Consider the following 15,089-nt stretch of genomic DNA (forward strand, 5'->3'; position numbering starts at 1 on the left):
GGTGCAAGGCATGTATGCCAATTTTAGTATGTAAATTGAGCAGGAATTCTGGTGGATTTGCGACAGTACATTTCCCCTCTTGTGTTTTTTTTTTTTTGTATTGAATAAAGGGCTTCTGCTTCTGACAGTTCCCATGAATCAATATGAGAACTAAGATTCTGATTTTGATATTTGATGAAGCCTATGAAACATTGTAATATCCAATACAAAGAATTTTAGAAATATAGAGAAACACAGATTTAATGTACAATAACTTACAGTATGCTATAAAAAACCCAAAAGACAGACATATTATTACCCTCACAATGTTCGAAGGCACAGACAAATAATGATAGGTTAGTGTTAATATGTCTTAAATATTTTCAAACTGCATTGACTAAATATACATTCTTATATGTCATGTGTCTTTCACATTAGTCATAATGTTCTCCTCTGAATTTATTGCTCATAGGAGTTATTATTAAATTGTAGAAATGAAAGAGAAAGGAAGAATGGGCATCTGGAATTATATAACACTGCTTTTTGCAATGAAACATAGATTTCTTTTGTACTTATTTGCTTTTGTGCTTAGTATTTCATTTCATGGCCTGTTACATAATGCGCTATGGGGTTTTCACCAAAATTTTAAAGATGCGTGTATATATAAATAAATATATATATATATATATATATATATATATATATATATATATATATATATATATCAATATTTACCTGTCCAACCCCTCAATCTCACACTACTGCTGTTCCATCATTGCTCAGGTCCCCTTGACCTTACTTGCTTACTAATAATGCTTTCACATGCAGAAGATGTTGGTCAAGCCAATATTTGGCTACAGCTGTGACCCATCTTAACCAGTGATTGGCTGATCAGGCATTTCCTCCATGTTGAAATGTCACCAGTAAGAAGAGGGTATTTTACATACCCCCAAAACCAAATATGGTATACTGGGTAGAAAGTATGTATTCCAAAAACACCACAAATCACTGTGCACAGTTAGGCTGGGTTCACACATTGTAAAAGAAAAAGAAAAAGAAAAAGAAGAAAACAGCCATCAATTACATATAAAAATGGCCATATTTCTTTTTATCAAATAATGAAAGTCTATGGAAAAGAAACCACCAGGCAACACATTGTTCAACAAATCTGTAATTCCAATGCTGGAATTATGGCTGTTTTTTTTGTTTTGTTTTTTAAATGTTGTCACTGACTTTTTATATTTATGCCTATTTTATGGCTGTTTTTTTCTTTTCATTTTACATTGTACACTGAACTTAGCCTTAACTGAGTACTCCGGTAGTCCGGTGGACCAAATTTTTTTTCAAATCAACTGGTTCCTGAAAGTTAAAATACAGATTTAAAAAATCTTAATCCTTCCAGTACTTATCAGCGTCAGTTACTGTATACTACAGAGGAAGTTGAGTTGTTCTTTAATGGTGACCACAGTGCTCTCTGCTGACACCTCTGTCCGTGTCAGGAACTGTCCAGAGCCGGAGAGGTTTGCTATGGGGATTTGCTTGTACTCTGGACAGTTCCTGACATGGACAGAGGTGTCAACAGAGAGCACTGTCGTCAGACTGAAAAGAACAACTGAAAAGAACAACTTAGCTTCCTCTGTAGTTTAGTTGATTTGAAAAAAAAAATAATAATGTTTTCCACCAGGGTACCCCTTTTTGCATTTTAGTTTTTTTGCTACTCGCCTTCTTTTATATTTCTATCCACAGACCCATATAGGGCTTGATTTTTGCGTGACCAATTGTGCTTTGTAATGACATAATGACATGTTTAAAATCGCCCTATTTTGATCTCCTATAACTTTCTCATTTTTCGGTATACAGTGTTGTATGAGGGCTAATTTTTTGCACCGTGATCTATAGTTTTTTTGTACAACTTTTGTGTAAATGTGACTATTTGATTGCATTTTATTATAATTTTTTTATGTTACCTGACCAAAATGCAGCAATTTTGGACATTCTTGTTTTTTCTTTACGTTTACGCTGTTCATCGTACATGATCATTTACATTATATTTTGATAGTTTGGACATTTACGCACACAGCGATTCCAAATATGTTTTTTTTTTTTACACTTTTATGAGTAAAATGGGGATAAGGGGTGATTTAAAGTGGGGATAGGGGATAAGATGTCTGATTGCCGGAGTCCCACCACTGGGACCGCTTGTGATCTCAGTGCAGCCCCCTTGCCGCAACCGTTATCCTAAACACTGTGTTTAGAATGCTGGTTTTCGGCGGCTGGAAATGTGAGGTCATGCCACGTCCATTCCATTCACGTCCCCTTCATTTGTGTCAATGGGGGCCTTTGTATAGGGGATAAGATGTCTGTGGGCAGAATACCCCTTTAACCAGGCAAATGTCCTTTGCTATTGGTGGTAAATCCTCCCATACTCTTCCCCTCTACTCTTGAGGGATAGCTCTAGTAGTCCCCTGTGCCATGGAACATGCTAAAGCTGTCACTCGGAGCGGAGGAGAAGAATTTGTTACTTAAAGGGTTTATTATCCAAAGCTCAGGATATTTGCCTGGTTAAGGAGCGCTTAGGGTACACTTGTCATTGAATAAGCATATGAAGCATGAGAGATTAAAACTTTTTTTTTGGTTACGTTATTACTATGGATCTCAGCAAAAAGAAAAAGGGAAAAAAAAATTCCCAAGCTTTTCTTTTCTCTCTGCCTGACAGTGACAAGCAATCCTATTTTTGTCAAAAGAAATTCTGCCGTAAACACGTACAAAGGTTTCAGGTGAAACACGTACAAAGACAGTTAATCTGAGTCTTTGAGATAAGTGTACTTTCTCTTATTAGGGGACAGGCATCCATGGTAATTCAATAATTAGTTTATCCTGTAAAAGTCAATGTCTCCAGCAGTAAGTAAAAGGGTTAATATAAAAAAAAAACTCCTGTAATTGAAAGGAGCAAAAACAGCGGCAACATGTAGCAAGTACACTAATCTCCCATATAGTAGCAAAAATACAATCACACTGTCACGATTCGGCTACAGGTTGTGGATCCACTGTGTCAGCGAGGGATTGGCGTGGACCGTGCTGGTGGACCGGTTCTAAGAGGCTACTGGTGTTCACCAGAGCCCGCCGCAAAGCGGGATGGTCTTGCTGCGGCAGTAGCAACCAGGTCGTATCCACTAGCAACGGCTCAACCCCGCTGACTGCTGAGAAGGCGTGGGACAGAAGGACTAGGCAGAGGCAAGGTCAGACGTAGCAGAAGGTCGGGGCAGGCGGCAAGGTTCGTAGTCAAGGTGGATAGCAGGGGTTCAGGTAACACAGGCTTTGGACAACACTAAACGCTTTCACTGGCACAAGGCAACAAGATCCGGCAAGGGAGTGCAGGGGAAGTGATGTGATATAGCCAGGGAGCAGGTGGAAGCCAATTAAGCTAATTGGGCCAGGCACCAATCATTGGTGCACTGGCCCTTTAAGTCTCAGAGAGCTGGCGCGCGCGCGCCCTAGAGAGCGGAGCCGCGCGCGCCAGCAGATGACAGCCGGGGACCAGGACGGGTAAGTGACTTGGGATGCGATTCGCGAGCGGGCGCGTCCCGCTGTGCGAATCGCATCCCCGACGGCCATGTCAGTGCAGCGCTCCCGGTCAGCGGGACTGACCGGGGCGCTGCAGGGAGAGAGACGCCGTGAGCGCTCCGGGGAGGAGCGGGGACCCGGAGCGCTCGGCGTAACACACACATGTACTATGTAGAATAAAATCATACATTTTATTGATGTACAATTAAAAATACATAAAGAAAAACACAAGTAGATAAGGTAAACTGTAAGTATATATGTAGACCAGTGTTTCTCATTTCCAGTCCTCAGGACCCCCTAACAGGTCATGTTTTCAGGATTTCCTAAGTCTTTCACAGGTGACATAATTATGGTCAGTGAATCAGGCATCACCACAATTATATCACCTGTGAAAGACTAAGGAAATCCTGAAAAAATGACCTGTTAGGGGGCCCTGAGGACTGGAATTGAGAAACACTGATGTAGACACTGTCAGTAATCACTGCACCATAAGTCCCAGACAACACAGGATGAATTCAATCCCGCCACGTCCTCTCCATATAGCTGTATGTGAGAGCTGTTTAGCAATGATGAAACGCTGCTGTAACGGAGAGCCGGGGCTCCAAACAGGAGATTGTGGGTGGCCCCAGCGCTCCGACCCCCCGCAATCTAATACTTATCCCCTATCCTTTGGATAGGGGATACGTTTTTTCCATGATATTTCTTCTGTAGAAGATGCAAAATTAATCACGGTACCAAGGTAATAATCTCTCAATATTTGAACAGGTTTGGGAAAGAGAAAACATCAGACTAGCAGTTCTGGTGTCAAGTAACCCAGCCTGGCTTGTCCATGTATTACGTGGATAGCCTGTACTGGATGTGTGGCTAGTTACAGCTCAGATCTTGGGGGTTTCTAAAGCCAGGACAGAGTTGTCTTCTTGAGACTGCCCCTTGAATATATTTTTCTGTTGCATATGATTAGAAAAATCTATGTGGGTCCTGGCCTTTGAAAAGTATAAGAAGGCACACCTGAAATCTATTTTTTATTTTTTTATATATTTTTTTTGTTTATATAGCACAGCATTGGCTATTTTGTACGATGTGCCAAGCATGGGTTGTGCTCCATGTTGGATGTAAATAGAGCACCTAAATACCTTTCTTATTCTGCCTTCATTTTCCATAAATCTTTTGCTCTTTACAGAGGGGTCGCCACTGCTTGTCATTAGCAGGGAGTGTCTGACTATTCACAGCAGTCATCACTCACTGCTCTATCGGTACGGTCCCATATAGCACTAACGCAACGTATTTCATGCTGTGCAAAATGTGCTGCACAGCGGGAAAAACATTGCGTATTCTGCGCTGAGCATACACAGAGAGCCCTGTGTATTCAGCGAGGATTGGGGGCGGGGTTACGAGTCACAGCCTTGCTGATGCCACAGGCTAGCCTTGTGTGTATGCTCAGCGCAGACTATGCAGCATATTTCCATTTTGCAAAGTACATTTTGCACAGCGTGAAATATGCTGCGTTAGCGCTACATGGGACCATACCCCTAAATTGAGCTCAGCTCCTACTTGCTTCAAAGATACCTTACAGTTCAGGGCGTACAGGTATGCCCTGGTGCATTAAGCCCCAGGAAGCAAGTTACCTGTATGACTGATGTCTCCAATGGGTTAATGGGACTTGTGTAAACAATGTAGCATAGGGAGCTATTGGGTAGATTTATTAAAACCTGTGCAGAGGAAAATTGAAGCAGTTGCCCATGGAAACCAATCAGATCACTTTTTCAAAGGCCTGTAAAAATCTGCATAGGATATTATACATGTGAATATACCCCTAGGGTACGTTCACACGTACAGGATTTGCTGCATATTTTGTTCTTGCTACCCATTAACTTCAGTGGGTAGCCAAATCAGCTGCAGAAAATATGCATGTGAAAAATTGTTTAGCATGTGCCTTTATACATTATAAATAATCCAGTCTAATGCAAAGCTATACAACCAGATTGCTTACCATGATACCCGTATGAAGCATTATGTAGTGCACGGTTTGGGTAACGTCAGCTGCATGAATCAGATTGTGGTATGGATTTTTATATTTGCTGTAACCAACCTCCAGAGCTTCCACAAATGATACAAGACAGGCAACCGGGATCTAGAACAGGTTAGCAAAGTTATATTATATGCATCTTCATTATACAGTCAATAATGTTCTCCTAAGAAGAAAAAGCATACAATAAGGCCTCATGCATATGAATGTTTTACTGATCCAAATTGCGGTGCTATTGAAATCAATGGATCATGCTGTAACTCTGTGTGCTTCTGAATTCTGTAAGTAAAAATGCAGTATGCTCCAACACAAATAGAGGCATTCATATTTTGACCCTGCTCCACTTATGGAGGTCCCATGGCACCACAGAAATTACTGTGTACTGTAAGTGACTGACAATCTGTCTGTAGTGCTGGTCATGTACAATACACAGCACTATACAAACTTTACTGTAGCCAGTGTAAAAGATGTCATACTGGTGTGACGCATACCTGGGAAATTGTGCCAATGTGAGATATTTGTAGCTGGCTACATCTACTGTATAATTCATGGTCTCAACAAGGTGTCCACCCACCAGGTGACATTTATGATAACAACTAACACAAGCTAGAAGGCACTGCTGTGGAGAAAGACCAATTGTGTCAGCATGTAATGTGGAGGCTAGCGATCTGTCACTGTAACAACGCGGAGTCCTGATGCCTGTGGGTCCGGAGGTGCTGGGAACCAAGAAACCCAAAGTCACTCAATAGCATACATAAGAAGACAAAAAGGTACCCACACTCACCGTGAGGAAACAGCAGACCAACTTCTATGGCATCTCGGACAGATCCGACTTCAGGCTGACAGCAGGGCGCTCAGAGTGGAGGCGACTGCCGGCAAAGTTTTGCGCAGATCGCGCTTCTTCCGTCCTCATACGAGGCTGGAAGAAGCACGATCTGTGCAAAACTTTGCCGGCAGTCGCCTCCACTCTGAGCGCCCTGCTGTCAGCCTGAAGTCGGTTCTGTCCGAGATGCCATAGAAGTTGGTCTGCTGTTTCCTCACGGTGAGTGCGGGCACCTTTTTGTCTTCTTATGAATGACATTTATGATATTGTGCCATGTTATGTGTTAAAAGGGCCTTTGGCCAACACAGTAAGGTGTGACTGCTCCATCTCCCCCTACTCTATATAGACCATAGTAGAAAACCATGCAGCTGTTATGGGGCTCTTGAAAAGAGAGGGCCCTGTCCTGTTTTGGCCCATTCTTTTTTCTATTGGTAAGAATATGTGCAGAACTCTTCTCTTGAAGAAACTGCATTGTCAACAAATTAATGGAGAAAAATATTGACCAATGGGTCATGGAATGCAAGAAAAAACAAATACCTTTCTGTCATGGTCCCATATGGATATTTGCTATGGGGCCCCCTTACTTCTATGTTCACAACGGGTTACACCTCTGGATGCACCATGTATTTTGCATGCATTCTATACAGAAGGACATAAAGTGCTATTTGCATAAGACCTAAAGAAAATGTCCTCCTAAGACCAAAAAACAACAACAAAATATAAGATCTTGAAACTTCTTCATTTTAAGTTCTTAAGTTGTTAAAATTGAGTTGTCACTCACACTCCTGAACTCAAATCTGTCAAGTTATATTGTGATTTCCTACTCCCGTACTGGTAGAAAATAAGACAGCCTTGTCATTTAGGACTGTAGGATAGCTGAGTGACAATGTAAGGCTGTTATTACGAGCTAAAGCATACTGAAATGATTGCGGCAAAAAATAAATGATCGTACCTTAAAACGGTTTATAAGGTCGTATCTGGTAAACAATTCATAGACCATGAATTTTAGTGCATGTTCTCCACTCGCTTCATTCAAAGAAAACACGTTAAATGACCACTGATCGATCTCCTGTTGTGAGGTACATCAAAATAAAATAAAAAAACACATTAACAATGTAACATAAATGTGCTGCATTTAGAATACGATTTGTAAGATTAAATAGCATTGTTTAAAAATGATCAATTTAACATTAAAGGGGTAGTCCGCTGCTCATTGGGGGGGCATCATTAGGGGATGGGGCTATGACGTCACGAGCTCCTGCGCCGGCTCAAGCGTTCGGAACAGTTTGTTCCAAATGCTGAGCAGCAGAGTATCCCTTTAAAGTGCACCTTTTATGAACAAAAAAATGTTGTATTATGTAGATAACACAGTTATATCCATATTTGTAAAATACATTGATTACATTTTTTTAAATATTTTTTGGGTGAATAAGTTCTGTCCCTGCAGCTGTTGCCTGTGTGTCTCTATGAATAGTCCAAATACAGGAAGTGAGGGCAGGAAAAGCAGGGCTCTGTGCAGGTTCCTGGCTTGTCAATCATCCTGCTCTGCTTGTCCTCAGTGTACAGAGCCCTGCTTATCCTCAGTGTACAGAGCCCTGCTTATCCTCAGTGTACAGAGCCCTGCTTGTCCTCAGTGTACAGAGCCCTGCTTGTCCTCAGTGTACAGAGATCTGCTTGTCCTCAGTGTACAGAGCCCTGCTTGTCCTCAGTGTACAGAGCCCTGCTTGTCCTCAGTGCACAGAGCTCTGCTTGTCCTCAGTGCACAGAGCCCTGCTTGTCCTCAGTGCACAGAGCCCTGCTTGTCCTCCCACCCTTTCTGTATTTGGTCTCCTCACAGAGACACACAGGCAATAGCTGCAGGGACAAAAATATACTCATTTTTTAACCAATGTATATTACAAATATAGATATAACGGTATTATCTAGATTATATAAAACGTTTTTTAGATGACAGGTACACTTTAATAATAATGTTTACCAATGAGATTAACACAATATGATTAAGTTAATAAATAAATGTGTGTGTATATATACATTTGTGTGTGTATATATATATATATATATATTATGGGATTCTTTTTATTTTTACTTTTTTTTTTTACATTTTACATTATGTGCAATGTATCCCTATAAAGGTCACAATACAGCTCTCAGAGCATACTAATTACAATTTGTTTCCTTTATAATTTTGCTTTGTGGCTTAGAAACATAAATGCCTGCTCTGTGTTTACGTGGACTCAACATCTCATGTAGAGCGATAATAGATGCCCTTGCAGAGTTTTAGAAAGACAGGTAGGCTATCATCAAAGAGAGATTATCATCAGGATGCTGCAGGGAATCATATGAAGACACTCCAGTAGAGGTAAGGAAGCTTATGACTAAGGCTTTTCCATTTCTTAAAATATTCATTATGTTTAGACTTTTTAATGGGAACTATCAGATCCAAAAACCTTTTAAATGTTGTTACTGATGAAAATTAAAGACTTTTTGTAAATATGGTTGTTTACAAGATGTTGAATATTTAATAAAGAAAATGGCTCCTGAAAATCCCACCACTACGGGTCCCTAATACCTACAGGGACACTAACCAGTCCTGCAGCAGCATCAGCTTATCCATGAGTCATGGACATGAGATGACTCATGGACAAGGAGGGACACACCCCTTCCTCTTGAACTGATAAAAAGAGATATTTTTTATAATACTGTAAATATAGGTGATAGAGGCATAAAAATTAGATGTACATGGTCAGGATTAAGTACTGAGTGACATTATTATTATTATTTTTTTTTTTTTGTGGAATCTGACTGGTGCGCTTTAAGGATGTAACCAATTTTAGTTTTTGCATTTTCATTTTTCCCCCTTGCCTTTTATTTTTCCATCTATAGAAGCATATGATGGTTTGTTTTTTGAGGGACCAATTGTATTTTGCATTACACCTTAATTTTTCCATAAAATATGCTGTGAAACTGAATATGTGAAGGGAAATTGCCATTTACCGGGCCTACCCAGACATCAGCTTTACCACCAATCGAGGATTTATGATGAACTTGCTTTGGCAGCCTTCAAGTGCACGGGATCTACAGGCCCACCTGCAACATCTGTGGGCAAATGGGCCACAGGATGCCATACAGAACAAGATGTACCACCTTATGTCACATTGTATCCAAGCTAGAGGTGGCCCACAAGGGTATTCGAGTCTCCTACCAATTGTACAGTTTTCCCAAAAATGTATCCTTTTGCTCTAATATTTTAATGAATTATATACTGTATATTATCATTACTTTCAGGCCCAGGCAAAAGTGGAAAATCAATCATTATGCATGTCACATCCAGACCTAATTCATAAAATCTAACCAGCCTAAAACAATTACCAAAGCTGGATATAAGTCCTAGATAGACCATCCCATAAATCATCACATCATGACCAGTTGTATTCAGTTACCTTTAAACATCCTATAACAGCAGATGGGTAGGTGAGCCCGGCCATATTGGAGGATCGTCTATACATCCTATAAACAAAGAAAAATTAATTATGGTTGAGCTAAGAAACCTAGAACATAAGAAAATTTCCATCTACCAAACTTAAACCTAAAAACATATACATTTTTATTATAGCTAGGCTAGGTTCACATTGCCGCTTGCATCTGACCCCTTTAGGGTGTATTTGGATTTTTATTTTCTTGAGCCAAATGTTCCCTGAATGACCCCATTTATTTGTATGGGGTTCTGTCGGGAATCCGGTTATTTTACAGGAGTTTAGTGGACAAAACAATAGTGTTTGCACTATTTTTTTCACCGCTAAACTTGATGGAACTGCCAAAGGAGCTCCACATAACGGAGCCTGACGGCCGTGTGAACAAGCCATTAGATTAAAAGAAACTGGACTTGTCCAGATTTTTTGAAGGTCACCCCTAGCCTTATTACATTGGTGCTATAAACCCAGTGATTGAATAACAGTACCTTCAAGATTAAAATTGCTAGGGACATTTTATTTCCACACAGATATATTTTTTAAATTGTACAAAGCTGAGTCCTCAAGGGTGATGATGTGTTTCTAAAGACAAGGATTAAAGCAGCTAATGGTTTACCATTTTTAAAACAATTTTAAAATTATAATGTTATACCAACTGAGGAACCATTACTTTTTAGGTTAAATCATTTAAATATTTTGGTGTATATAAAACTATTAAAATATTAAATAAAAATATTAACTTCAGTCATCTCTGACTACTCTCGGACTACCCGTTTGACATAGTTGTGTAGTACAAATGGAAAATCTAATACTAATCATAGGCCTGGCTATAGGTTGAATGGGGGAATGGGGTAAGGATGTATCTATCTAAATGCCACCACATAATGCAACCAACAGAAGTAAGAATTACCTTTCCACAAATATACCAGCTTGGACTGCATGGACAATACTTCGAAACTTTGGTTTCTCTTCGGGACGCCTCCGTCTCATTCCCATTTTTCTTGTGAAAGTGGATGCTAACCAGTCCCGTACTTCCATTGGAACAGCGTCTGTGTGGATATCAGAGAGCTCATCTTCTGTATCCAATAGTTTCCTATATATTTGATATAATGAAAACATAATAACACAACTATGAAAAAAAGTAAAATTTACAAAGTAGGCCATTCATTTGATGATAAGGGATTTGCTAAGAATCTGTAATCAGGAAGACTAAAAAAGTAATGTATTGTAGTCAGGTTTCCTAGGGTTCCCCTGCTGAGTAATTTATGATTAACTGACATAAGAATATATTAGGTTAGGTTCCTACATTTATTTTTAAATGTATATTTTTTTTTACTTAAAAAGAAAAAAAAAAAAAAGCCACAAAAAACTGCCGTGTCATTTTGCTCTCCCAAGATGCAGTTTTTGTGGCACTTTTCCAGAAAAAGTCGGTTTTAGTCTTAGTGTTTTTTTTCATGTGACCTGAGGATTTCTATTGATGAATTGGGGGAAAATGCCTGCAAAAATGCCAATGCTAAACACATATGATGTTTTTGATGGCATTGTTTGCCTCATATAGACTTCTATGGGAGAGAAAGCATGATTTCCTTAACAACAAACAAAAAAAAAATAACAACAAAAAAGCCATAGTTTTGGAAACTGCCACTTAGCTTAAACACGCCTAAGAATAGTAAAATAAAATGGCAGAGGAAAAAAAAAACTTTGGTGTTTTGGTGTGGAGAATATCCACAGTTACAATTGACCTGTGGTTTGCTGCTGTGGAAATGCTGCAGCATTCCTGCAGTGGAAAATCTGCCTCACTTCTGCAGCATGTGACAGGTGAAACAAACTGGTAAATAATCAGCTGATCAATTGGTCCATTATATTCTATCTATTGGAAGATTGAGCAAATGGTCAGGTCAGCAAATTGAACATTTAGGCCAAGGTTCCATAATATGTTTCGGTAACGGTAAAGTCATAGTTTACTGAGACCCTCAGACAATCTCATAAATTGTGCCAATTTTTCCCTTATGGATACACTATGAGGTCATGTGATGTTCTGTTGTACCACTGCAAGTCTCCACGAAGAAGGCCTAGATAAGCACCACTTCTTGAATATACATTTGCCAGTGGAATGTTTTTGGTGGAAGCAACAGGAACCACACAATTTTCTCTGTTAACATGAGCCTCATTTTATATTGGTTCTTAAGAACTAAATAAACTTTGAGGAAATATTAATAAATTCATAGGTCTGGATTTTATTGGGCCAGATATTAAAGCAATAATCTTAAAAGGCATCTCACGAACGAATGTGTAAGAACTCCATGTATGGATACTGGACTATTTTAAGACAAGACTTTCAACAAGATTAGACTTTAGGTCATGACATGAGGGAAAATACTTTCTGAAATTACTTTTTTATCCTTGTGAACAACTAAGAAGAGGGTCTAATTAGACAATGCTTAAAGGGTACTCTGGTGGAAAACTATTTTTTATAAAAATCAACTGGTGCTAGAAAGTTAAACAGATTTGTAAATTACTTTCATTTAAAATATTAATTCTTTCAGTACTTATGAGCTGCTGTATGTGCCAGGTGAAGTTCTTTTCTTTTTGAATTTCTTTTCTGTCTGAGCACTGTGCTCTCTGCTGACATCTCTGTCCTTGTCAGGAACTGTCCAGTAGGATAAGTTTGCTATGGGAATTTGTTCTGCTCTGGACAGTTCCTGACATGGACAGAGGTGTCAGAAGAGAGCACTGTAGTCAGACAGAAAAGAAATTTAAAAAGAAAAGAACTTCCTGTGGTGCATACATCAGCTGATCAGTACTGGAAGGATTCAGATTTGAAAATATAAGTAATTGGGAAATCTGTTTAACTTTCTGGCACCAGTTGGTTTCAAATAAATTGTTTTCCACCGGAGTACCCCTGTAAAAATATCCTTAGTTATCTGTGGGTAACACCTGCATGTTCAAAAAGGTATGATGACCGATAGAGGTCAAAAGGACACTTTTAAGCCTCTGTTGGGACAATTAGGGCCTATGGCTCTCTTTGTTATATTCAAAGATAGTTTTCCAAGCACATATGATGAAAGTGTTCACCCAGATAAGGGTGTAAGCATTGTGTAACCTTGTTACTCACACATGATTACCCCATAAAAGTATGCCCATCTATCTGCCTGAAGTGGCAAAAACATCTCGATAACCTTGGTTCCCTGGGAGCTAGCTATTAGTTTAGGGTTTGCAAAAATAAGGACTAAAAACTAATAACACATTCTTCTACTGTTCATAACTTTTTTGAGCACATTATGTAAACATCCACAGTTCATGGAGAAAACATATTGGAAACAAGTGCTTGCTGCTTAAAGGGGCATCAACAAGATCATTGAATTCAAGGGTTGACTTTTTCTTTTACTACACTAGGGATGTTTACTTAAAGGGGTATTCTGCTGCCCCAGTGTTCGGAACATTTCACTCCGAATGCTTGGAACAGGAGGCGGATATTGTGACATCACGGCCACGCCCCTTGTGATGTCACACCACGCCCCCTCAATGCAAGCCAATGGGCGGGAGCTGACGGCCGCCACGCTCCCTCCCATAGACTTGCATTGAGGGGGCGTGACGTGATATCACGGTGGGTGTTTCCATGACATCACGACCTCCGCTGCCCGCACCCAGCATTCTAAATGAATGCCGCGGGCTGCACAGAGATTGCGTGGGTCTCAGCGGCGGGACCCCTGCGATCAGAGATCTTATCCCCTATCCTTTGGATAGGACATAAGATGTCTAGGGGTGGAGTACCCCTTTAATTTGCTCCATAAAACATAAGAATGATACAACAGTTTGAACTATTAGATTGTGTTTATTATATTGTGTTTGTCTATAATTTACTTTTAAAGCAAACATACCTTATTTTTATTAGTACTTAAAACAAAAGTGCAGGTTTGCTTACATATTTCTTGCAAATCATTTCTTTTTGTTGGCTTAAAGAATCGTAGTCCAACACTGATTTGCAGATACTTGGCAAAAGTCACCCTTATTGTCAATAAACTTCGAAAAGTTGGGACCTATCTTATCGGTGAAGGATTGTTTTCTTTAATGAATCCCTCCCACTGCTTCTAGATTATCATACGGGACCTAGTGACTGTGAAAACATGTGTCAACTGATATCTGCATATCAAGACAGGGTAAGGTGCAGCTAAATTCACGTACCTACAACCGAGGTGTCTGCCGAAATCCACTACCCATGAGTAGTGAGGAATAGATATTTCTCGTCAAACTGTCACCGGAAGTTGGTTGACAGGTGCCACGCCCCTTTCCACGCCCCCCCTTACAACACGTCAGCCGTCCCCTTCCGGGGATGTTTGACATGTACCACGCCCCCTTACTACGTGTATTAACAACGCCCATAGCTTGTCCCATGTCTCCCACGACAACCCCACCCCCACCTCTAACAACAGATGTCACCCTGCTATGAAAACTACATTCCAGCCCCCACCATCTCCTCAGCTTCTTACACACAATTACATTGACAGAAAAAAATAATACAACCGCTTTTCATTTATACCAAAGTAAATCATGCAACAACATACACACATTATACCACATAGCATATTATAATTTGCTATGTGGTATATTAAAAAAAAAATAAAAAATACTGACACTAACTCACAGATATACAATGCATATTCAATATACTGTAAAAAGCAATTCACAGACACACAGCTATATGTCTAAAAAAGAACCCTAAATCTACTAACCTTTTTAGGGGGGTGAGAAGACTATACGGGCTGCTACTCGCAGCGATGAATCTTTCTGAATGAACTGCATAGCTTTCATAGGGCGCGCTTTGTGTAATAGTAGGATGTGGCTAAATTACGTATATTTCTACGCGGCCCCCCTATGCAGACAAGTCCGGACATGTTTTGGGTAATAACATCCCATATTTGTGACGTGTGCAGGAGAACTTCCCATATCTGTGACGTGTGCGGTATTCTATGTCTAAACATGTTAGGGCATGCCTGAAAGTTCAAGCCGGGCAAGGACCGACCCATATACGTATAACCTTTATACATAATCAAACGGACCAGTAGTGCAATGTTTAAAAAGCTTTATTGAAGAGATAAAATACATAATCATATAAAAGTATATAGTAGATATAATATTTATTTACAAAACAATATAGTACATTAATATTTCAAATATTCATAGAGTTAACCAGGCAGTTTGTAAAATTGGTGGGGTCCTTTTT

The 15,089-nt window shown here is 39.7% G+C and overlaps 1 protein-coding gene across 3 annotated transcripts in view; it reads right to left on the reverse strand.

The window, feature by feature from the left end:
- PDE1A (phosphodiesterase 1A) overlaps positions 1 to 15,089 on the reverse strand; it is a 421,223-nt gene that overhangs the window by 45,782 nt on the left and 360,352 nt on the right. For all 3 annotated transcript variants that reach the window (XM_056533525.1, XM_056533526.1, XM_056533527.1), the window contains exons 3-6: positions 10,776 to 10,958; positions 9,836 to 9,902; positions 7,345 to 7,461; positions 5,534 to 5,674 (exon numbers count right to left, since the gene is read on the reverse strand). In XM_056533525.1, the coding sequence (XP_056389500.1) occupies positions 5,534 to 5,674; positions 7,345 to 7,461; positions 9,836 to 9,902; positions 10,776 to 10,958 (508 nt within the window). The remainder of the gene's footprint in view (positions 1 to 5,533; positions 5,675 to 7,344; positions 7,462 to 9,835; positions 9,903 to 10,775; positions 10,959 to 15,089) is intronic.

Source organism: Hyla sarda, chromosome 8, assembly GCF_029499605.1.
Source record: "Hyla sarda isolate aHylSar1 chromosome 8, aHylSar1.hap1, whole genome shotgun sequence".
NCBI lineage: Eukaryota > Metazoa > Chordata > Amphibia > Anura > Hylidae > Hyla > Hyla sarda.